Source organism: Rhinoraja longicauda, chromosome 30 (assembly GCF_053455715.1).
Source record: "Rhinoraja longicauda isolate Sanriku21f chromosome 30, sRhiLon1.1, whole genome shotgun sequence".
NCBI lineage: Eukaryota > Metazoa > Chordata > Chondrichthyes > Rajiformes > Arhynchobatidae > Rhinoraja > Rhinoraja longicauda.
The window spans coordinates 12,800,628-12,825,768 of NC_135982.1; the positions used below are offsets into that span (position 1 = coordinate 12,800,628).

Consider the following 25,141-nt stretch of genomic DNA (forward strand, 5'->3'; position numbering starts at 1 on the left):
CTTACCAAATAGTGAAAGCTTGGATAGAGAGGATGTGGAGATGTTTCCACCAGTGGCAGAGTCTTGGATCAGAGGGCAATGCCACAGAATGAAAGAATGTACCTTTAGAAAGAGGAGGTGGAATTTTTTTAGTCGAAGGATGTTGCATCTGTGGAATTTATTGCCACAGATGGCTGTGGAGGCCAAGTCATTGAGTATCTTTAAAATGGAGATTGACAGATTCTTGATTAGTAAGGGTGTCAAAGGTTATGGGGAGAAGGCTGGAGAATGGGGTTGAGAGGGAAAGATCTGCCATGATTGAATGGTGGGGTAGACTTGATGGGACGAATGACCTAATTCTGCTCTACGGCATGAAATCCCCTGAACCTCCTCAAACACAACTGGATGTTTCCGCTATTGGGACAGTCTAGGACTAGAGGTCATAGCCTCAGATTAAACGGACGTTCTTTTAGGAAGGAGATGAGGAGAAATTTCTTTAGTCAGAGGGTGGTGAATCTGTGGAATTCTGCCACAGAAGGCTGTGGAGGCCAAGCCAGTTGATATTTTTAAGACTGAGATAGATCAATTCTTGATTAGTACAAGTGTCAGAGGTTATGGGGAGAAGGCAGGAGAATGGGGTAATGAGAGATAGATCGGCCATGATTGAATGGCGGAGTAGACTTGATGGGCCAGATGGCCTAATTCTACTCCTCTCCCTTATGGCTTAACCCATTGTACTGAGCTACAACACTCAGCTGGTCTGGCAAAGCGTTTGAAGGAAGAAACAGGACTCAAGGTCGTAAAGCCGAGATGTTATCTGCTTTGTGCCCCACAGATGTGCCTGACCTGCTGAGTGGGTGCGGTGCCCACTGATGTCCAGAGAGATGGCTTAAGGGCGTTTCTATTTGACAAGTTCTTGGTCACTCTCCTAACGTGAAATGTGAATGGGGTAATGCTCCTATGAGCCAGCTTTGTCCATTATGTCCACACGTGTTATTGTGGGAATCCACACAATTGCTGTTTCATTGACTGACTGCTCTCTTCTGTATCCAAAGTAGTGCAAGAAAATAACTGCAGATGCTGGTACAAATCGAAGGTATTTATTTCACAAAATGCTGGAGTAACTCAGCAGGTCAAGCAGCATCTCAGGAGAGAAGGAATGGGTGACGTTTCGGGTCGAGACCATTCTTCTGTATCCATATCAATATCATTATGTTACCTGGGGCAGTAGATGTTATTCCGTTCAACATGACGTTTCAAAAGCGATTTTATTTGTAAAATGGGCATGATAGTTAGTTTCAAATTGTTAAATTTTCTAACAAGATACAGTGAAACGTATAATGCCACATCCGATGGCTCCAGTATCTGGGTGGCTGGTCTGGGTTGTGAGCCGGGATCCAGGTTAGGTGTGGGGTGGGTGGTGGAGGAGGGGACAGGGGGGAGAGTTTGAGTTTAGTTTATCGTCACACGTACCGAGGTACAGTGTAAAGGTTTTGTTGCGTGCTAACCAGTCAGCAGAAAGGCTACACATGATTACACCCGAGACATCCAGTGTACAGATGCAAGAGAAAAGGAATAACGTGAAAGACGTTTAGTGCAAGATAAAGCCAGTAAATCCGATCAAAGATGGTCCGAGGGTCTCCAATGAGGTAGATAGTAGTTCAGCACTGCTGTCTACTGTTGGTAGGATGGTTCAGTTGCCTGGTAACAGCTTGGAAGAAACTGTCCCTGAACCTAGAGGTGTTCGTTTTCACACTTCTATACCTTTTGCCCGATGGGAGAGGGGTGAAGTGGGAGTGACTCATCCTTGACTATGCTGCTGGCCTTGGCGAGGCAGAGTGAGGAAGGGAGGTTGGTTTGTGTGGTGGTCTGGGCTGCTTCCACTGCTGCAATTGTTGAGGAACTTGGGGCAGGAACTAAATGAAGTCAGCAGCAAGCAGGGAAGTGTGTTCTGAAGGCTGATAAATCCCAGAGCCTGATACCCTATCTACAAGAATACTTCAGGAAATGGCCCTGGAATTAAAGAAAGCATTTGCAAAGGTGTGTCGACTGACAAAACCACTCGATTGGAGTGCAGCTGATGTAGCTCCACTATTTTATAAAAAGGAAGCAGTTGAGGATACAGGGAACCACAGCACGTTTACCCGGTCCACCGGGCTCCAGCTTGATGTCAATAGTTGGGCCACTGCCTCGTAGCGCCAGTGTCCTGGGTTCAATCCCAACGCTGGGCTGTCAGTGTAGAGGTTTTACGTTCTTCCTGTGACTGCATGAGTTGCCTCTCGCATCTATTTCTTTAGTCAGAGGGTGGTGAATCTGTGGAATTCTTTGCCACAGAAGGCTGTGCAGGCCAAGTCAGTGGATATATTTAAGGTAGAGATAGATTCTTGATTCGTACAGGTGCCAGAGGTTATGCAGTTAGGAAGGATAGATGAGCCATGATTGAATGGTGGAGTAGAATTGATGGGCCAAATTCTACTCCTATCACTTATAATCTATTCGCTGGTAGGCTACTTGGCTGCTGTAAATTGCCCTTCACATGTGAGTGAGGAGGTTGAAGCTGGAGAGAATTGATGAGGAAGTGGGAAGGAAACATTTCTTAAAAGGATGAGTGTAAACGCGTGGTTGATGGTACGTGTGGACTCTGGGCCCACAGGCCTGACTCCATGCGATGTCCCCCTCTGACTCTTGTTAAAGATTAATAAAGGATCTCTTGGAAAACCAAGGGAAAATTCAGCCTGGATTTATGGAAGTGAATGGTATTGGACACGTAATGATCCAACAGTCGATGGACCAGTCAAATATCACCCTCAGCAAGACCCGCGGCGGGGATTAGAATGTAAAATAAAGTAGATGGGATGGGGATGGGGTGCTGATGTGTTTGGAGAACAGTGAAGGATAAGTAAGGGGATGGAGACTGGGACCCAGGCATTTGCCATGTATGAATGATGGGGGCGAGGGAATGAAATGCAGCTCCCCCAGGTTCACAGGTAACTTAAAGCTGGCGGACAGCCGACCAGCCAGGAGGTGGGGGGATGACGGGCTCCAGTGGGAATGGAACAAATGGAATGGAATAGTGAAAGGCCTGGATGGAGTGGATGTGGATGTGATGTCTCCACTAGTGGGAGAGTCTCGGACCAGAGGGCACAGCCTCAGAATAAAAGGACATACCTTTAGAAAGGAGACGAGGAGGAATTTCTTTAGTCGGAGGGAGGCGAATCTGTGAAATTCATTGCCACGGCTGTGGAGGCCGCCAATGGATATATTTAAGGCAGAGATTGACAGATTCTTGATTAGTATGGGTGTCAGGGATTATGGGGGAAAAGGAATAGAATGGGGTTGTGAGGGAGAGATGGATCAGCCACGATCGAATGGCAGAGTAGGCTTGATGGCCTGTAACTAGTAGAGTGGATAAGGGAGAACCAGTCAATGTGTTATATCTGGACTTTCAGAAGGCCATCGACAAGGTCCCACATAGGAGATTGGTGTACAAACTTAAAGCACACGGTATTGAGGGTTCAGTGTTGAGGTGGATAGAAAATTGGTTGGCGGACAGGAAGCAAAGAGTAGGAATAAACGGGTCCTTTTCGGAATGGCAGGCAGTGACTAGTGGGGTACCGCAAGGCTCAGTGCTGGGACCCCAGTTATTTACAGTGTATATTAATGATTTGGACGAGGGAATTGAATGCAACATCTCTAAGTTTGCGGATGACACGAAGCTGGGTGGCAGTGTTAGCTGCGAGGAGGATGCTAGGAGGCTGCAGAGTGACTTGGATAGATTAGGCGAGTGGGCAAATGCATGGCAGATGCAATATAATGTGGATAAATGTGAGGTTATCCACTTTGGCGGCAAGAACAGGAAAGCAGAGTATTACCTGAATGGTGACCGATTGGGAGAAGGGGAGGTGCAACCTGACCTGAGTGTCATGGTGCACCAGTCATTGAAAGCAAGCATGCAGGTGCAGCAGGCAGTGAAGAAAGCGAATGGTATGTTGGCATTCATAGCAAGAGGATTTGAGTTTAGGAGCAGGGAGGTTCTGCTGCAGTTGTACAGGGCCTTGGTGAGACCGCACCTGGAGTATTGTGTGCAGTTTTGGTCTCCTAACCTGAGGAAAGACGTTCTTGCCTTAGAGGGAGTACAGAGAAGGTTCACCAGATTGATCCCTGGGATGGCGGGACTTACATATGAGGAAAGACTGGATAGACTGGGCTTGTACTCGCTGGAATTTAGAAGACTGAGGGGGGATCTTATAGAAACATATAAAATTCTTAAGGGTTTGGAGAGGCTAGATGCGGGAAGATTGTTCCCGATGTTGGGGGAGTCCAGAACCAGGGGTCACAGCTTAAGGATAAGGGGGAAGTCTTTTAGGACCGAGATGAGAAAACATTTCTTCACACAGAGAGTGGTGAGTCTGTGGAATTCTCTGCCACAGAAGGTAGTTGAGGCCAGTTCATTGGCTATATTTAAGAGGGAGTTAGATGTGGCCCTTTTTGCTAAAGGGATCAGGTGGTATGGAGAGAAGGCAGGTACAGGTTACTGAGCTGGATGATCAGCCATGATCATGGTGCAGGCTCGAAGGGCCGAATGGCCTACTCCTGCACCTATTTTCTATGTTTCTATGATGGGCCGAATGGTCTGATTCTGCTGCTTGGAATTGTGGACAGGTTGAGGGAATGGGCAGATGCAGCTCGATGGGAATGAGGGTGACTTTTCCAGGAAGCCAGCTTCCCATTCTAATGGGAATCGACTGGGAAAGGGAGAAGGTCACAAGATCAGTCAATAAGAGGCAGTCTGCAGGCATGGTAGGGAGGGGGGGGGTGAAGGTGAATGGTACACTGGCCTTCATAGAGTGTATTTGTAGTTGTTCAGCCTTGTGCTGAGACCATACCTCCCACTGCCCCACTCTCAGACGTCCCTGCCCATCCCATCCCACCCCCAACCAGATATCTGGACCCTGCATTGTGCAGCAAGGAGGTCGAGGACAGAGATGCAACAGACTGGAATCTGCAGTACTGGAATAACTCAGCAGATCCGGCAGCATTTGTGGAGAGAGCGGACGGGTGACGCCTCCGGTTGGGACCCTTCCTCAGCACTGTGACGTCTCTGCAAGGCATGGCCGCTCTTTCCTTACATGTACGCAAGAGAAATTTAATTACTTAAAAATCTAGGGTCAGTATGTATTCCGTACAACCTCTGCTGAAAATTCACTGGGATTGTTGAGCTTGTGACCTGGAACGCCGACCCGGTTGCTCGCTCTGTCGTTTGACCTGACGCACGTCAGTGGCCACCGCTGACTTATTCCGATTCAAACTGCATCAACATTCTAGAAGTTGCCACTCCTAGATCCATCATTGTGCAACACAGTGGGTGTCAAAGCCAGGAAAATATCGACCTGCCAGTTCGTGCAAAGCACATCTTCTGTAATAGCCCAGTTATCTCAATTGACCACAGTGAGATTATTTAAAAGTTACAGTTCCAAACATTATTGTAGAAAGATTAGAGATATAAAAATAAATGCCTCTGCGCTCTGAGTGATCGCTGTATAAAACCGACCGCTGACGTGGATGTTTAGTCCTCTTGGCCTCGGTCATGGACCTGTGACGTTGCTGGTGGGTACTGTGCTCTCCTGTCTGGTCCTGTTGCTCCACACTGGTGCAGAGCCCACAGCCCTTCATGTCACACCCAGGTCCTGATGCAGATCTGATACGTTTCACAAGGCGTGGAAGGGATGTGCAGGCAAGGTTGCATCCTTGGGAAGCGAGTCAGGAACCTGGCGAGAGAAAATACCTTTCAGAATTGCTGCCTCACAGCGCCAGAGACCCGGATCGATCCTGACTATGGGTGCTGTCTGTGCGGAGTTTCCATGTTCTGCCGGTGACCGTGTGGGTTATCTCCGGGTGCTCCGGTTTCCTCACACATTACAAAGATTCTCTAAATTGTCCCGAGAGTGTAGCTTCTGTAAATTGTCCCTACCTTTCAGCGTTTGCCCATTTTGATGACGCCTCATACATCCATCTTGCTCCATGTTATGTTCCACCTCCTGGGGAACCGTGCACGTCATCAATCCAGAGAACAACCTCCTCTCTTTAGTTCAGTTTAGAGGTACAGTGTGGAAACAGGCCCTTCAACCCACTGAGTTCATGCTGACCAACGATCGCGTATACACTAGTCCTATCTATTTACAGAAGCCAATTAACCTATAAACCCACACATCTTTGTAATGTGAGAGGAAACCGGAGCACCTGGAGAAAATCCACACGGTCACAGGGAGAACATGCAAACTCCGTACAGGCAGCACCTATGGTTGGGATTGAACCTGGGTCTCTGGCACTGTAAGCCAGCAACTCTACCGTTATGCCACAGTTCCGCCCGCTCGAGAAATTCAGCGGGTCAGGCAGCAACTGGGGCGGGAATGGGCAGGCGATATTTTGGTCGGCACCCTTCTTCAAGCTGATGGAAAGGGGAGGAAGCTGAAAAGAGGTGGGGGTGAGACAAAACCTGGTTAGGTGGATAGAGGTCGGGGAGTCTTGACTTGCAGACGGGTGAAGTAAATGACAAAAGTTAACGGTGAAAAGGAAACAAACGGGTGTCAGATGAGAAGAGAAGCATGTAAAGCTATTGGGAGGGATATGAGTGGAAGGGGACAGAGGGGAGGGAAAAGGGGGAGGATAAAAGAGAAGGGGCAACCCTCCAATCCAGGCAACATCTTGGTGAACCTCTGATGAAACCTTCTCAAAGCCTCATCATCCTATAGTGTGGCAAATTCCAACAACACATGTGGCCTAACCAAAGTATTGTACAGCTGCAACATCACTTCCTCGCCTTTATACTCAACACCCCGACCGATGAAAGTAAGCATGCCATCACCTTCTTTACCACCCTGTCCACTTACATTGCCATTTCCAGGAAGCTATGGATTTCCATCCTAAGATCCCTCTGGACTTCAATGTTCCGTGGGGTCTTGTCCAATACTCTTACTGATGAAGGCCAATGTAACAAAAGCCTTCTTGACCACCCTATCTACCTGTGATGCCACTCTCAAGAAACTATGTACCTGCACTCCAATGTACCTGGCCATGTGCTGACACTTGGAAACAGAGTTTCACCAATAAAGATGAGGAAAATCATGAGAGAGGAGGAAGAGCCTTACCTTTGGAGATGTCTCGGCCTAGGGGCTTGTGCCAGGCACGGCGAACACTGGGGAAGACGGGGGAACAAGGTAAGTGTAAATGAAAGTGGGGTTCAAGACCAAATAGACCGACCTGTGAAATGAACCCCGTGTACTGGGCTACAACATGCTAACGTCAGCAGGTATCGGCTGTGGTTCGAAGGGCAGCAATCACACCTGGGAAGTTGGGGTTTCGGGTCTTGAGCACAAATCTAAGTAGTTGCTCCAGTCGCAGACTGCAGGAATGTTGTACTGTAGTGGTGGGTTCACTGCACAGTGGGAGGAGGGGACGGGTTGCATTGTCACAGGGAGGTGCACTGAGGAGCAGGGGGGAGGGAAGGGTGGGCGGGAAGGGTGGGCAGGAGGGAGGGTGGGCAGCAGGGGGGAGGGGTGCAAGGAGCGGAGGGTGTTGCACCTCTAAGAAGTGCCTTTAAGCTTCTGCCTATCTCTCTGGCATGTGCACGATCCCACCGATTTCTTTTAAAGACGACAATGTAATGATTAAAAATAGGTCCGATGGGTTTGCGCGTGGCAGCTCATTGTGCAGGCTTTGGCTGCTATGTTTCCTGCATTCTAATATGACTACACAGGCCGGGACACACTAGAAGCTGGTGGAGGTTGTGTGCAGACTAAGCCAGTGTATGAAGTTGTCACTGGGGACACTCCTTTGTGATCAATACAAGATAGCAATGGTTGGGATTGGCTGCCATTGAGTCTCATACCCCACGACATAGCTGGTTACTGCAGGAATCCAACCTGTGAGGATTCCAGAGCAAAGGCACCACCTTAATGTAAAAACACATTCATCCTGGGGTGCGCAATTGTGAGAAACAAACCCAACACAACCCGGTCGGTGTCTGGGCAAGGTGAATGGGCTTAGACACGAGATAGGACAGGAGGGTGGGCTGATGTGGGTTAGGACGGGTATTTGCACTACCACACCTCTCCTCACCCATCCCTCACCCCTCGCCCCCTATACCACCCCTCATGCCCCCGTCCCTTATGCCCCCATCCCTCTCGCCCCACCACCCCTCATATCCCAACAAGTCACCGCCCGCCACATCAACACCTGATGTCCACTTACTTCTCTCGTGGAGACCCTGACCAAAGCAGTGGGAGACCCTGACCATGGAGAACAACAGGCCAACCTTGATGGTGAAAGAGATCAGGATGCCAGTTACTGCCCCTGCTTCAAGAACGTCGGTTCCTTCATATATCCACACGCTGCTAATCTTCACAGGCACCATGTAACAAGAGAAGATACATTAACATACAAGAGATCTCAGGGAAAACTTAACATTAAGATTTAAACAACGACAAATATCAGCCACTCCATTCATTTCCCTGGTAACTGTTGAGGATGACAGGTTTTCCCCAATCCCATGCACCAACTCACGATTCCAAGGAGGAATCTGGAACTCTCTCTTGCAAATGGCAAGTCATGCTGGGTGAATTGTTAACATTAAATCTAAATAGTGCTAAATTGGGCAGCAGGGTGGCACAGCGGTAGAGTTGCTGCCTTACAGCGCCAGAGACCCGGGCGTGTTTGTAGGTTAATTGGATTCCTGTAAATTGCCATTAATGTGTAGGATGCGAAACTAGGTTAACGTAGAACTGGGTGATCGTTGGTCAGCACGGACTCGGTGGGCTGAAGGGCCTGTTCATACGTTGTATCTCTAAACTAAAGTAAAAGATCATTGGTAGCTGCTTTTTAAAATCATTAATTGTAGGCACTAACTAGGAGCAACTAAATGAAGCTATATCACGCGTAAACAATATTGGCAATCAGTTGTGACACGGGCTTGAGGGGCTGGGGAGCCAGGTGAGCTTAGACTCCCCTCCCTGCTTCACCTCTGCCAAGAAAAATTTCAGCATCCTGCCCGTGATTAACGGAAGCTTTACACTGCGGGTCACCCCAACATCACCATCAACTTCAAATGCTAATCCCCTTCCTGCAGAAATCCAATGTCTTGTGTATCTCATGCCCTGAGCTGTTAACACTCAGAGACACCAACAGCCTGAAAATAAGAACACAGGCGATATCCGGCTCCTACTCACCAGGTAGATGAGATAGCCCAGGTAGACCAGCTCTGGCAGGTTCTGCACCAAGAACATCCACACAAGAGGCTTCTTCTCCTTTAGGATCTGTAATGAGGAAACAACCTGGCTTTAGACAGTGCAGAGAATCATCACTGAGACAGAGACAGGAGAGAGACCACACGCACACACACTCTATCAAACACACACACTCTATCACACATCACACTCTCTCGCACACACTCTTTCACACACACGCACAGGCACACCACTGTCATACTCAACCAACAGGTCCACCAGCCACAGATCAGCTCTGCTGAAACACCCCAGTATTTGAACCAGGACCTGGCTCGGTGCCAAGACTTGCCCCCAGGCTCCTGGATCCAGCCCCCCACTGCTACCCCACACACCTCCAGCATCACTGCCACTGTCCGTGCACCCAGTGCGTTACTCAGCAGCTCACCCGGGGCTCTGACAATTGAATATTGCTGTGGACTCTCCTCCCTAGCCCCAGTCTCCTGGGTTCATGGTTAGCAGACAGAGCCTGTTACTGAGGGGCCATTCTGTCACCAAGCTGCCAGACATGACCACTGTCCCTTGGATGGATGGTGGATAACTTGGATGGCTTTGTGACTTCAAGAGCTGCGACCTGCCAATCAGTGCCTGTGAGTGGGGTCAGGCTGGTAGCCCCTTTATGACAGAATGCCATCCCCCCCCACCCTGAATCTCTCTGATTCTGATACCCTTAGAGTGGATATAGCAGTCACTCGTCATATGGTATCACTCAGACATAGGGGGAAATGTGTTTTTTAAACTCTGCTTTGCCTCATAAAACAGTATAGCACAGGAACAGCCCCTTCGGCCCACATGGTCTGTACTGAATGTGAACTAATCCCACCTGCCTACACATGATCCATATCCCACTATTCACTGCATTTCCATGTGGCCCCTTAAATGCCACTAAAAGTCCCTTAAATGCCACTATTCTATCTGGCTCCACCACCACCACCCCTGACAGACACCTTCCAGGCACCCACCACCCGCTGTGTGAAACACTTGCCTCACACAGCTCCTTCAAACTTTGCCTACTCAGCTTAAAGCTACGCACTCTCGTGTTTGATATCTCCATCCTGGGAAAAGGGTACTTCTCTCAGGTCCCCCCTCAACCTCTGGCATTCCAAAGAAAACAATCCAAGTCTGTTCAACCTTTCCCAGTAGCTAATACTCCCTAATCCTGGCATCGTTCTGGTAAACCTCCTTTGCACCCTTTCCAAAGTCTCCAAAGTCTCCAAAGTTCCAAAGTCCCCTTTTGGTATTTGGGTGACCAGACTTGCACACAATACTCTAAACCTGGGTAACCAATGTCCCGTAAAGCTGCATCATGATTTCCTGACTCGTGTAGTCAATTCCCCGACCTATGAAGGCAAGCATACCATACTCTGTCTGCTTGTGTTGCATCGTTCAGGGAGTTATGGACTTGGAGCCCAAGATCCCTCTGTACGTCAATCCTGTTGAGTGTCCGACCATTAATTGTATATTTTCCCCTTGCATTTGACCTCCCGAAGTGCAACACCTCACACTTGCTCGGATTATACTCTACCTGCCATTTTCCCGCCCATTTCAGTAGCGAACCTATATCCCAAGCCTTCCTCACAGTCGGCAACCAGCAACCCTGGTGTCATATGCTAACTTACTGACCAACTATGTTTACGTTTATGTCCAAGAATAGAGGGAAATCACCATGCAAACTGGAGCCCTCCACAGCAGGTCAACATGCTGCTTATTCGGTTCGAGAAGCCTTGCATTATGATATACTGTCTCAGTTGACGATGATCTCATTTTGGCAATTATTCACATTTCAGTTAAACTAAAAATAGGTGGAAAAAGGAGGAATTGAAACGGTTGCGAGAAGCCAGAACGTTGAGAAACACAGCGATGTTGAGGCGCAGCGGGAAGTAACACTGAAGTCAGCATTTGGCAACCAAGTTCTCACTAGTTTTAGAGCACAGGGTAATACTGACATCCAGCAATGTCAGTATTCCCGGCACTCTGCTCTACAATAACTTTAGAATGGCAACAGCAGTGCCATGTGGCACGGTAGCGCAGCGGTAGAGTTGCTGCTTTACAGCGAATGCAGCGCCGGAGACTCAGGTTCGATCCTGACTACGGGTGCTGCACTGTAAGGAGTTTGTACGTTCTCCCCGTGACATGCGTGGGTTTTCTCCGAGATCTTCGGTTTCCTCCCACACTCCAAAGACGTACAGGTATGTAGGTTAATTGGCTGGGTAAATGTAAAATTAAAAAAATTGTCCCTAGTGGGTGTAGGATAGTGTTAATGTACGGGGATCGCTGGGCGGCACGGACTTGGAGGGCCGAAAAGGCCTGTTTCCGGCTGTATATATATGATATGATATGATATGTTCTGCTGCTCCCCTCCTCCAGGGACGGGATGTTTAGATTTTAGAGATACATCGTGGATACAGGCTCTTTGGACACCGAATCCATGCCGACCATCGATCGCCCTTCTATGTCATCCTCCACATTAGAAGAAGCCAATTGATCTACAAACCTACAGGTCTTTGGGATGTGGGAGGAAACCACAGCACCTGGAGAAACCCCACATGGTCACAGCGAGACTGTGCAAACTGCGTACAGATAGCGCCTGTGGTCAGGATCAAACCTGGGTCTCTGGTGCTGTGAGGCAGCAGCTCCACTGCGGCACCACCCTGCCACACTTGATGGCCTGATCGTCTGTGCAAGGCCAGTATTTCTTGCCCACCCACGCCCCCCAGAGGACGGGAGGGAGGCTGCGCCCTGGAATGGCTGCAGTGGTGAAGGTATGTTATGGCACCACTGAGTATCTCACTTGGGCCACCACCACCCTGCTGTGGGCCTGGAGTCACACGGAGGGCTGAGCTCCTTCCTGGAAAGGCGGTGGTGGTGCCTGGCTGCTGTCGACTCTCGGGGGGAGTGAGATCCCCCCTCTCCCCACCTGGGCAGAGTGAGGGACCGGGTCCTCACTCCACCTGGGGGAGGGGGGTGGGAGAAGGGCCTCAGATTCTCTTGCTCTGTTCGGGGACGGGGCCTCACTCTGTTTGGAGGGAGGAATCGAAGGGGTTTGCTCACTGCCCAGGAGGGGGGTTGAGGTCAGGGAGGAGTGTCTTTCACTCTATCCTTGAGGGGGAGGGGGTGGAGATGTCACTCACTCCATCTTGAGAGAGGGGGGGGGGTGGGAGGAAGGACCCTCGTTCCACCCGGGGGCCGCTTGCACTGTTGACAGGTGTTGGTCCATCTGGGTGGAAGGTGGTCTCTGACTCCATCTTGGTGGTCTCGGTCTGTCATCGGGGGCTAATGTTGTGAGGGGTCCTAACATTCTTGACTTACTGCGGGAGCCTGCTGTGCGGAGATTGATTTCTCTTTGAGAAGCCCTTCCCTGGGTGATGCCAGGTGCTGTGGAGCTGAGAGGAGCCCTGATAGGAGTTTGTAAAATTATGAGAGGCATAGATGGGTAGACGGACAGAATGTTTTTTTCCCAGAGTGAAAATATCAAAGACATAGCTTTAAGGTTGGAGGAGAAAGGTTTAAAGGTGATTGTGCGGGGAATTTTTTACGCAGTGTGGTGGGTGCCTGGAATGCGCTGTCTTTTTTTTTAATGATCATAAAAAATAACACTCAATTATGTAAAAATAATATTTACAATACAATAAGACAAAACATAACCCACCACCAGAACACTATACAAACAAATATATCAATTGAAACTGTTATACAATTATATTACAATCCCCATCCAGGATAAATCCAAACCCCCGCGGTGCCCAGCGGTCCCGGAAATCCTCCAGGGTGCCCGTGGACAGCCCGTAGTCCCTCTCCAACACCACCCGGGCGCGGACGTAACCCCGGAAAAGGGGCAGGCAGCTGGCTCAGGCAGAGCCCTCTTCCGCCTGGCGCCGTGAGTCGTGGATGGCCAGCTTGGCCAGGCCCAGGAACAACCCAACCCAACCAGGACATCTTCCACCCTACCCTCTCCCCTACCCACAGGGTGTCCAAATATGAGGATGGTGGGTGTGAAATGCAGCCAAAGGCTCCTTTAGATATTGAAACAGGGGCTGCAACCTCACACACTGCATGTACACGTGGTACACAGACTCACAAACTCCATGTACACGTGGTACAGACTCACACACTCCATGTACACGTGGCACATAGACTCACACACTCCATGTACACGTGGAACATAGACTCACACACTCCATGTACATGTGGTACACAGACTCACACATTCCATATACACGTGGTACACACTCACACACCCCATGTACACTCTGTACACAGACTCTTCCAGCCTGCAACAGTGGCAGGCAGCAGGCGAGTCTGTGAACCGCGCGAGAAACAGGTTGCAGGGGACTCGTCGGTGCAATACCCTCCACCCCAGGTCCCCGATGGAGAGGGGAGAATCCCGGAGGGCCCCCTCGCGGCCGGAAGGCAACACCGACCGCCACTTAGTGTCCGGACGGTGGACCAGGGCGAGGAAGTGCAGGGTGTGGAGGAGGAGCCCGTACAGGACACGCCTCCCATGGAACGTGCTGTCAGGGGTGGTGGTGGTGGCGGCATATAAGAGGTTTTTACATGGGCACACGCTAAATGCAGGGAATGAAGAGGTATTGATCATGTTGACACAAAGATCGGTTTAACTTTGCATCATGTTCGGCACAAACACTGTGGGCCGAACGGCATGTTCTTGTGCTGTACTGTTCTATGTGAAAAATGCGTTCGGAACACAGACCCATTGAATCTTGGTACTTACAGCTACGAGACCGATTACAGCTTTGAAGAGTGCCCAGAAGATGCCCACTCCCAGGATGATGGCATGCGGCAGGGAAAGCAGAGGGGCTCCTGCCATCAGGAGAACACACAGGCAGAGCTGCAGGGGAGAAGTGAGCACGGTTAGCGAGGCTGCACGCGTTACGTTTCAGTCAGAAAGCTCCAATGCATCCACGGTACTCACTACTCCTGGGTGAGGGGAACAGTGCACTTTGGCACCAACACGAGGTTCCAGTCACTGCCACGAGGAAGCACCATCGAGCTTGCTCCATCAACACCACAGCGTACAGGAAAACCAGCCACACACTCTCTCACTCATACTCTCACTTACACTCACTCACACTCACTCCCTCTCACACTCACTCCCTCTCACTCACTCACTCTCAGTCACTCACTCTCAGTCACTCACTCACTCTGTCACTCACTCACTCTCACTCACTCTCGCTCACTTACACACACTCTCACTAACACTCACACTCAGTCTCTCACTCTCACTCTGTCAGCCACTCACTCACTCTCATTCATTTACACTCACTCTCACACCCACAGCACGCAATCCAGCGTGTGCATATCTGCACACACTTGGTCACATGCGTGTGCACACATAGTAATGCACGTATACACATGCACATTCAAGCGCACACGCACTTGTTCACGCTCACAAACACGGAATTAAAAGAACACCTGTCATTGTTGTCACAGCAGCTAGTAGCTAGCTGCTGTTGTCCACTGCAGCTAGTGGAGCAGCTAGTAGAGCCACCGCCTCACAGCACCAGAGACCCAGGTTCAATCCTGGCATCGGGTGCTGTCTGTGTAGAGTCTGTACATTCTCCCTGTGACCACTTAGGTTTCCTCCGGGTATTTCAGTTTCCTCCCACATCCCAAATCTATGTGGGTCTGTAGGGTAATTAGCCTCTGTAAAGTGCCCCCTAGTGTGTTGGGAGTGGATGAGAAGATGGGATAACAAAGAACTAGGATGAACGGGTGATCGATGGTCGGCATGGACTCGGTGGGTTGAAGAACCCGTTTCCAAGCTGTACCTATAAACCAAACTACAGTCATGGCCAACATGAACCCACTGACTTGCTGCACAAACCCACCTGATCCACTATGTCCTTCAGGGGTTGGAGTCGGCAATCCTACCCTGGTCTGGCTTGACTCCAGACCCATCAATAGGAGACTTTATGGTAGGGGGCCATGCCCCACTGCAGGAGGGTCAGTGATAGGAGGTGCCTCATTAAGGGAATCTTCAAAAACGACCCAGCAACAAAAAAAAAAAAGGTTCTGCAGCGATGCACGAATGTGGTTGTTCCAAACGTCACCTGAGCTTGAAGGTCGAAGGTCACCAGAGAAAAGCAGAGGTTCAGGGTGAGGTAGTGGGACTGCACGCTCTCCAGTGCCCCGCCCACACGGAACGCCATGGCGTTGGGTCTCTTGATCAGGTAGCAGAGGCTGGCTGCCATCAGGATTGTCCCGAACACCACGATGCACGCAAACCGGATCTGAAACACACCAGGTGAAGTCGGCATAGTCGGTGCAAGGCTGTAGGGAGGAACTGCAGATGCTGGTTTAAACCAAAGAAAGACACAAAAAACTGGAGTAACTCAGCGGGACAGGCAACATCTCTGGAGGGAAGGAATGGATAACTTTTCGGGTTGAGACCCTTCTTCAGACTGCACTGTTCAGTTACTCCAGCTTTTTGTGTCTATCTTCGGTGCAAGGCTGTGACGGTTTGTCAATCAATGCCTCAGCCCTCTGCTCACAGCGCTTCCCCTCTGTCACCAACTTATTATTTGGAATATTGTGAGCAATTTTGGCCCCCGTATCTGAGGAAGGATGTGCTGGCGCTGGAGAGAGTCCAGAGGAAGTTTACAAGAATGATCCCAGGAATGAGAAGGTTAACATACAGTATGATGAGCATTTAACAGCACTGGGCCTGTACTCGCTGGAGTTTAGAAGGATGAGGGGGGACCTCATTGAAACTTACCGAATAGTGAAAGGCCTGGATAGAGTTGATGTGGGGAGGATATTTCCACTAGTGGGAGAGTCCAGGATCGGAGGCCATAACCTCAAAATAAACGACGTACTTTTAGAAAGGAGGTATGGAGGAATTTCTTTAGTCAGAGGGTGGTGAATCTGTGGAATTAATTGCCACAGACGGCTGTGGAGGCCTTTAATGCATATTTTTCAGGCGCAGATTGACAAGACTCTTGACTAGTAGGGGTGTCAAGGGTTACTGTGAGAAGGGATATTGATTAGTAGGACTGATTGTTACAATCCTAAAAGGCGGCATGGTGGCGCAGCGGTAGAGTTGCTGCCTTACAGCGAATGCAGTGCCGGAGACTCAGGTTCGATCCTGACTACGGGCGCCGTCTGTACATAGTTTGTACGTTCTCCCCGTGACCTGTGTTGGGTTTTCTCCGAGATCTTCGGTTTCCTCCCACACTCCAAAGTATGTAGCAAGTATGTAGGTTAATTGACTGGGTAAATGTAAATATTGTCCCTAGTGTGTGTAGGATAGTGTTAATATGCGGGGATCGCTGGGCGGCGCGGACTCGGTAGGCCGAAGGGCCTGTTTCCGCGCTGTATCTCTAAATCTAAAAAATCTAAAATTTTGCACTACCATTGACTTGCATGGTGTTGTTCTTGGGGATGACCACTAGGTGATGTTGCTACCATTAAGAGAATGGGGTTGAGAGGGAAAGATAGATTAGCCATGATTAAACGGTGGAATACACTTGATTGCCTGAATGGCCAAATTCTGCTATAACTTATGAACTTGAGCACACAATGCACAATCCTGAACACTCATCCCCTCCACCAACCTGTGTGCACCACCTGCAAAATGCATCGCCTTGACTCAACCAGACCAGTCCAGCAGGCCCTCCCAAGCTCAAGGCTGCTGCCGTCAAGGAAGAGAAGGAGATCAGGTTCTTCTCCAATTTGCCCACTCCCCTAATTCATATTGACAAGGGTCTCCGCAGAGTCTAACACCAAGAACTCCCTGCCAACAGCACTGTGGGGGTGCCTGCAGCAGAGAATTGCAGCCGTTCCAACAGCAATGGACCCGACCTTCACACGTGCCGCCAGGGTGCACAATAAACGTTGGCACAGGCCCACGAGGGAAGCAAGAGAGGAAATTGTGGAGACTCTGAACATTGTTTTTCTGATTCCAGTAGAGAGACGCTCATTGTTTCTGGCAGAATCTGTTCAAAGAGAAACAGTAATGTCCCTGCGATCAGTAGGCAGAACGGCAGATGAAACATGTCCTTGGCAAAGGGAGTGTGCAGATGAGGGGGAGAGATAGAATTCGGGGCGGGGGCTGAGAGAGGAGCAGTGAACAACGAATGATCATTTCAGGGGAGGTGCACGTAGGAAGAAGGATAAATAAATGTACAAAATTATAGTTCAAGAGATTAGAATTATTGAATTGTACCACAAAGAAACAGGCCCACCATGTCCATGGCGACCATCCTACTTGCCTGCATTAATTCTACATCGATTTGTGCTTAAAATAAGAAAATAACTGCAGATGCTGGTACAAATCGAAGGTATTTATTCATAAAATGCTGGAGTAACTCAGCAGGTCAGGCAGCATCTCAGGAGAGAAGGAATGGGTGACGTTTCGGGTCGAGACCCGTCCTTCAGACTGATTTGTGCTTTGCTCATTCAAATGCATGCGGGTGGGATGAGTGTAGATGGGACATGTTGGTCAGTGTGGGCAAGTTGGGCGAAGGGCTGTGTCAACGCTGTATGATTCTATGAAATGAATATACAGTACCTGCCGTTGGGGGGAGTGGTAGTGCAGATTCACCAAACTGTTTCTGGGGTTGTGCCCATACCGAATGCAGGGAGATTGAGAAGGCTAGAGTTGTATTCACTTTAAAGAACAAGAGGTGATCTCATTAAAATGTAAGAAATTATTTCAGGCAGACAGCCAACCTTCCCCCCCTCGCACAATCTATTCATTGTTTTGTAACTTCACGTTGCCTTCACACTGCTTACAAAGCAGCCCCTCAAAGTATCTTTGGTAATGGAGCTTCCAATTCCATTATCAGAATTATTTATAAATGTAACTGACAAAGGAAATGAGAATGCAGAACTGAACACTAAGCAAACGGAGAACATAAACTAAAGGGTGAGCTGAGAGGAAAGTGCTTTGAGATTCAGTGCAGGAAGGAACGGCAGGTGCTGGTTTATACCGAAGATGGACACCGAATGCTGGAGCAACTCAGTGGGTCAGGCAGCATCTCTGGAGAAAAGGAAGAAGGGACACAAAATGCTGGAGTAGCTCAGCGGATCAGGCAGCACCTTTGAGATTGTGCTCAATCCCTTTCATGTTGATTCATAGAAATGAAATCAATAAGCCATTGTTATGCAAGTATAAGAAAATAACTGCAGATGCTGGTACAAATCAAAGGTATTTGTTCACACCCGAAACGTCACCCATTCCTTCTCTCCTGAGATGCTGCCTGACCTGCTGAGTTACTCCAGCATTTTGTGAATAAAAGCCATTGTTATGTGATCTCCACACCAGCAGGAAAACATTGGCACTGCTGAAGACTAATTTAACAGCTACAGAAAAAAAGGTGCCTTCCTGCAAAGGAGGATGCTGTTCCATAAGCTTGTGAAACGCTCTGAAATTTAGAGAAGGATCTTGCATAAGTGCCAACGTTGGAAACTGTTGCACCAGTATTTAGCAACACGTCAAATTAAAAGGTGAAATATTTTGTAGGTTGTGCTTTGACATTGGTTTATTCTTTAGGTTACCCACCACTCTGCACCACCCCTCTGACGTGCAGCGCTCTCTTGGCACCGACCACCCAACAGGGTGGCACCCCTTCTGAACGGCACCAGCTTCCCCTTTGATATTGTGGGGCTTCCACTAGCGAAAGACACAAAATCCTAGAGTAACTCAGAGTGTCAGGCGACATCCCTGGAGAACATGGGCAGATGACGGTTCGGGTCGGGATCCTTCTTCAGACTGATTGCAGGGGTGGGGAGAAAGAAAGCTGGAAGAGTGGAGGGGCAGGACGGAGCATGGCAGGTGAACACAGGCGAGTGGGGCCAGAGATTAACGCACACAATGTGCGTGACAAAAGGATTAGAGAGTTGCGAATGGTGAAGTTAGAGGATTGACAAGGAATGTTTAGGAATGTAGGGGGAGGGGAGGGCAGAGACAGGTGCGACTTTAATCAGGGCTCTGGCGGGGAATGGGAATGAGGAACGCGGAGGGGAGGGGGAGGGTTGTTTTTTAGCGGTTACCTAAAGTTGGTGAATTAAATATTCGTACTGTTGGGATGGAAGCTACCCACTTTAACTCCTTCTCTCTCCACAGCTGCTGCCTGACCTGCTGAGTTTTTCCAGCATCTGCGGATGTGTGGATTGGAGCACCAGACTGCATGCTTCACCAGAGCGAAGGAAACAGTGCTGTGTGTTCTGCAAGCAACAGGCGCTCTGAGGGACAAGGTGGCAGCCGCTCGTGCAGTCGCTAGAAGTTCATACGTTCTAGGAGCAGAATTAGGTAATTTGGCCCATCAAGTCTACTCCGTCATTCAATCGTGGCTGATCTATCTTTCGCTCTCAACCCCATTCTCCTGCCTTCTCCCCACAACCCCTGACACCCGCACTAATCAAGATCTGTCAAACTCCGCCTTAAAAGTATCGAACCATCGACTCACCACGACGGCTTTCCTCTCCACCGGTTCAGCTGCGATGAAGTTCACCACAGAACGGATTAAAAGCAACAAAATGGACAGAATAAACGCCAGCAGCTCCTGCTGATTCTCCTGCAGAACCCCACGTAAAACGTAGTAAATGCAGAACACTAGAGAGAGAGAGAGAGAGAGAGAGCAGTGCATTAGTCCCAGAGTCACTGGCAGCGCTCGTACTAATAAAGCATCTTAATCAACCTGGCTTCCAATTAAAATTCGATGGATTTTCGGGAGGCCAGGAATACAAGGACACATAGGGAGAGGAGAGGCTATAATCAGGAAGCAATTGGAACAGGCACATTTTAATCAGCAGTCAACATTGGACTCGAGCTGGGATAATGTTTGGTTGAAACTTGGTGCAAGTTTATCATGGACAACAAAACTGTGAGCTAAAGATAGACACAAAAAGCTGGAGTAACTCAGTGTGACAGGCAGCGTCTCTGGAGAGAAGGAATGGGAAAGTCATGGGAAAGGGGAACGAGAGATATAGATGATGATGTGGAGAGATAAAGAACAATGAATGAAAGATGTGCAAAAAAGGTAAGGCTATTGATAGCTGATTGTTGGGTGAAAATAAGAAGCTGGTGAGCTAAAACTGTGAGCTAAAATATACACAAAGTACTGGAATAACAGAGGTTCAGGCAGGTTTGGAGAACATGGATAGGTGACATTTCAGGTCGGGACAAACTATGAGCTGTCATGTTTTACAAAGGTTTGTATGAATGTTTCAGCAACAGAGTAGGTGATTGTAATGAGTTGGGAGGCTATTGTCAGTAACATGACAATGTACTAGCCTCCTCCATCTCTGTCCTTGAAACCTACCCATCCCACCACCAGGACGGGCTCAACAAAGACTCTTTAATATTAGCTCAAAAGTCCATGAGTTCTCGTGTTATCAGGTCAAACATGGTCAGGGAAAACTCCACCTAATTATCATGCACCGTCTCCCACACCTGAAGATCTGGTGCTCCATCATGTTGAACTGCACTTGGAACGAGCTTAGAGTAACAAACCTCAGAGATTGACCGTAGATACCTCATCGGTCAATGATGCCAACATATTTCACCCTGAGGAAACTTTCCATCGCACTATGTGGCGTGACCACATGACGAATGGGACAGACATAGTAGAAAACTCTTCTGAGGTTTGACAGGGCAAATATTAGGATAACATTTATAGCTGTCTCACCCTCACGATAGGTAGTCAGCCATTTAGGGCTACGATAAGGAGTGATATCTTCATAGTGGGCGGTGAACCTTTTGAATTCACTGCCCGAGTCACTGAGCATATTCAAGTCGATTCTAACTTTCACAGTTTAGATATTAAGAGATTTGGAATTAGTGCAGGAAAGAAGTGCTGAGGTTAAAGATCAGGCATGAACGTTGAATGGGAGAGAGGGGCTGAATGGCTGGCTCTCACTTCCAGCTCCTCTGCTCGTGATAGATTAATGGTGAGGGACAGTGCACTTGCACTAGAACGACATGGTAGCGCAGTGGTAGAGTTGCTGCCTTACCCAGAGACCCGGGTTTGATCCTGACTATGTCTGTACGGAGTTTGTACATTCTCCCCGTGACCTGCATGGGTTTTCTCCGAGATCTTCGGTTTCCTCCCACACTCCAAAGACGTACAGGTATGTAGGTTAATTGGCTTGGTAAATGTAAAGATTGTCCCTAGTGGGTGTAGGATAGTGTTAATGTGCGGGGATCGTTGGGTCGGCGCGGACCCGGTAGGCCGAAAGGTCCTGTTTCCACGCTGTATCTCTAAACTAAACGACATTCCAAACGAGTGGTTGTTTAACATTAGTATAAAAAAAATAATCACAGCAATTTCTAGTCATGTTATAATTCGCCAACAGTGCAGAAACTGAACGGACCATACCTACGCCAATGAGCTGTATCACTGAGATGGCTACATCTTCCTTGTCGAAGTCAGTAGTTTCAGTTTTGTTCTGACGTACAATGCTTGCAATGTTAGCACCTAGCACAGTCAGGAGGGAGAGGATTGCCGCAGAGACATAGATCTTTTCTAACCAGGAGAGCTCTGAACATTGCTTGACCTAAGAAAAGAGATTAGAGGGTGAGATGGAAACCAGGAATTGAATTATCTTCTTGATACAATATCTCTTACACAAAGGAGTTAAAACTCCAGTAAAATGCAGAACCAGAGCACCCGGGGAAAACCCATGCAGTCACTGGGAGAACATGCAAAACTCCGTGCAGCCAGCACCTGTAGTCAGGATCGAATCAGATCTCTGGCATTGTAAGGCAGCAACTCTACTGCTGCACCACCGTGTCGCCCGAGTTATGCCTTGTGGATGGTGGAAAGGTTATGGAGTTTCACAAAGAGAGTCCCTGAAGGATACCCAGCCTGTGACCTGTTCTTATCGCCATAATATTTTTGTGACAGATCCAGTTGAGTGTCTAATCAACGGTGACCCCCAGGATGTTGTCAACAGGGGGACTCAGCGATGGTGACGTCATTGAACATGTGGGCAAGGTGGGTCGAAGGGCCTGTTTCCACTCTGTATCACTCTATGACTCATAATCTTGCTGAATGAGAGCCAAAGCTTAAGGCCAAGTGACAAACGCCCTGATTCTATTTCTTACCTTCTTAACTAGAAAGATTCCTAATCTAGACACAATACACCACTGCGGCGTCAATAGGCGAAAGGAGATGTTGTTCCAGACCCAGACTTGGTTAAAATTCAGCTTCCCTCATCCATTTTGATCTAATTGTTTGGAACTAAAGTGGCACCAAATCAGTGACCAGGGGTTTAAACAGCCAATGGATTATTGCTGGGAAAGGCATCAACAGCAGGGATTTGGAAACATGGATGATCATTTCAGAATCAAAGATTTGCCTCAACTTTAAGCTGTTATGCCTGTGCGCCCAGAGCTGACCAGAGCTCTCCTATGGCACCAAAGTAACAAACATATGCTACTTACTGGACCACAAGGCGTAGATAGAAGTTCCTTGTGCCGTGGCTGCAGGTTTGGTAACAAGCATTCCCGTTCCTCACTTGAACCAGATTCCATGTTGCCCCTTTAAACAGAAAGATTCCACAAAACCAAGTTATCAAATTGGAACTAAACGTCCCACTCTGAAAAGGTTTGCTCCACACTTGTGTCTTGAAGGGCGATCTTAAATGAAGGTGTCTCAGTGTAGGTGAAAATCTTGGCAAATAAAAGCTAATGGCAATTTGTCCAATCCCTTAGGCTCACAAATCCTACATGCACTGAGTGATGAGAACTGAGTGCAGACACCAAAGACTGGTGATAGACACAAAATGCTGGAGTAACTCAGCCGAACAGGCAGCAGCTCTGTAGGGAAGGAATGGGTGACGTTTCGGGGCGAGACCCTTCTTCAGACTGAGAGTCAGGGGAGGAGACATAGAGATATGGAAGAGTAAGGTGTGAAAACACAGATCAAAGTGGACAATGCCGAAAGAAACGTAGAACGGTACATTGTTTGTGACCGAAGAAGGGTCTCGACTCGAAATGTCACCCATTCCTTCTCTCCAGAGATGCTGCCTGTCCCGTTGAGTTACTCCAGCATTTTGTGTCTATCTTCGGTGTAAACCAGCATCTGCATTTCCTCCCTACACAATAAAGACTGGTGTGGTGATCTCATCACAGTGGTTTCCCCACCAGTTATTAATCAGACTAGTTAGGACGCTCCACGATCTCCACTGAGTGTATTTCAAGTTTTCAAGAGTTAAATTTAGCTCTTACGGCTAAAGGAATCAAGGGATATGGAGAAAAAGCAGGAACGGGGTACTGATTTTAGATGATCATATAAGAAAATAACTGCAGATGCTGGTACAAATCGAAGGTATTTATTCACAAAATGCTGGAATAACTCAGCAGGTCAGGCAGCATCTCAGGAGAGAAGGAATGGGCGACGCCTCGGGTCGAGACCCTTCTTCATATGGTAATATAGATTGGCAGTGGTGGCTCGAAGGGCCGAATGGCCTATCCCTGCACCTATTTTCTATGTTTCTAACCATAGTATTTCATCTCAACCTATTTGCTAGATGAACTATCTCAGACAGTTTATGCACCGTAGACACAAAGTGCTGGAGTAACTCAGCGGGTCAGGCAGCATCTCTGGAGAGAAAGGATGGACGTTTCGGGTCGGGACACTTCTTCAGATAGTTTAGTTTAGAGATACAACATGACTCTTCCAATCCCACCATCGATCGCCCGTATAAGAAAATAACTGCAGATGCTGGTACAAATCGATTTATTCACAAAATGCTGGAGTAACTCAGCAGGTCAGGCAGCATCTCGGGAGAGAAGGAATGGGTGACATTTCGGGTCGAGACCCTTCTTCAGTACACTGTACACTGTTATCCCACTTTCGCATCCGATACACTAGAGGCGATTTACAGAAGCTAATTAACTTCCAAAGCTGCAAGTCTTTGGAGTGTGGAAGGAAACCGGAGCACCCGGAAAAACCCACGCGGTCCCAGGGAGAAAAGTACAAACTCCGCTCATTCAGGAATGAACCCGGGTTCCTTACAGCTGTAAGGAACTGTTTTCTAACCGTTTCTAAGATCGTTCTCGTGATTTTGGTTATGCTGACTTTGACGTCCCCCGTTAGGGAAACAACTCCCACCGCACCCCTGATCATGAGCCTGGTCTGGTTCCTCCCCACAGAACTGAAGAGAGGATGTTGAGTGTCTCCTCTAGTCAGCTCTGGTCTCTCCCGCCACAGCCCGGGTCGTGCAGTGATGTTTACTGTGACATTCTCGGGTTGCTGCAGAAAAACAATAAGGGTCGTTCACAATTCAGTTTGCATTTCCCAGCAGATTAGTTACACAGTTGGCGATGAGGGGAGGCGGCCCCCTGACTCTGACTGCCCTGAGGGAGGGAGCGGGGGGGGGGGGGGGGGGGGGGGGTCGGGGTCGCAGAGGGGCGGGGTCGCAGAGGGGCGGGAGGGAGCGCCGGCAACCCGCTGCATCCCCGGCCCCGGCAGCACCCGCCCTGGGGCCCGACCCCGACCCCGACCCCAGCCCGGGGCCAAGACGGTGCCAGTAACAGCGGCATGATCTCCCCCCTCCCACCCCGCAGCCCGGTTATAGAGGCCTCACCGCCCCCGGCACCTTCCCCCCCCACCACCACCGGACCTCTCCCTCCCTCTCTCTCCCCCCCCCCCCCCCCCACCCCCACCACCACCACGGGACCTCTCCCTCCCTCTCTCTCCCCCCCCCCCCCCACCACGGGACCTCTCCCTCCCTCTCCTCCCCCCCCCCCCACCACGGGACCTCTCACCCACCTCCCCCCCCACCCCACCTCTCCCTCCCTCTCCCCCCCCACCACGGGACCTCTCTTCCCCCCCCCCCACGGGACCTCTTCCCCCCCCCCACCACGGGACCTCTCCCTCCCTCTCCTCTCCCCCCCCACCACGGGACCTCTCACC

The 25,141-nt window shown here is 49.3% G+C and overlaps 1 protein-coding gene across 8 annotated transcripts in view; it reads right to left on the minus strand.

Annotated features, from left to right (window-relative positions):
• Positions 1-4,131: 4,131 nt before the first annotated feature.
• The window catches only part of LOC144607966 (uncharacterized), a 30,669-nt gene continuing 9,659 nt past the window's right edge, over positions 4,132-25,141 (minus strand). For 7 of the 8 annotated variants that reach the window (XM_078425142.1, XM_078425143.1, XM_078425141.1 and 4 more), the window contains 9 exons: positions 22,666-22,762; positions 21,599-21,776; positions 19,688-19,833; positions 15,329-15,508; positions 13,990-14,106; positions 9,204-9,290; positions 8,230-8,377; positions 7,128-7,174; positions 4,132-5,747 (listed from right to left, as the gene is read on the minus strand). In XM_078425142.1, the coding sequence (XP_078281268.1) occupies positions 7,146-7,174; positions 8,230-8,377; positions 9,204-9,290; positions 13,990-14,106; positions 15,329-15,508; positions 19,688-19,833; positions 21,599-21,776; positions 22,666-22,755 (975 nt within the window). In that variant the 5' untranslated portion in view covers positions 22,756-22,762 and the 3' untranslated portion in view covers positions 4,132-5,747; positions 7,128-7,145. Of the gene's footprint in view, positions 5,748-7,127; positions 7,175-8,229; positions 8,378-9,203; positions 9,291-13,989; positions 14,107-15,328; positions 15,509-19,687; positions 19,834-21,598; positions 21,777-22,665; positions 22,763-24,265; positions 24,487-25,141 lie in introns of those variants that run through there. The other variant, XM_078425146.1, reaches the window with a different exon arrangement.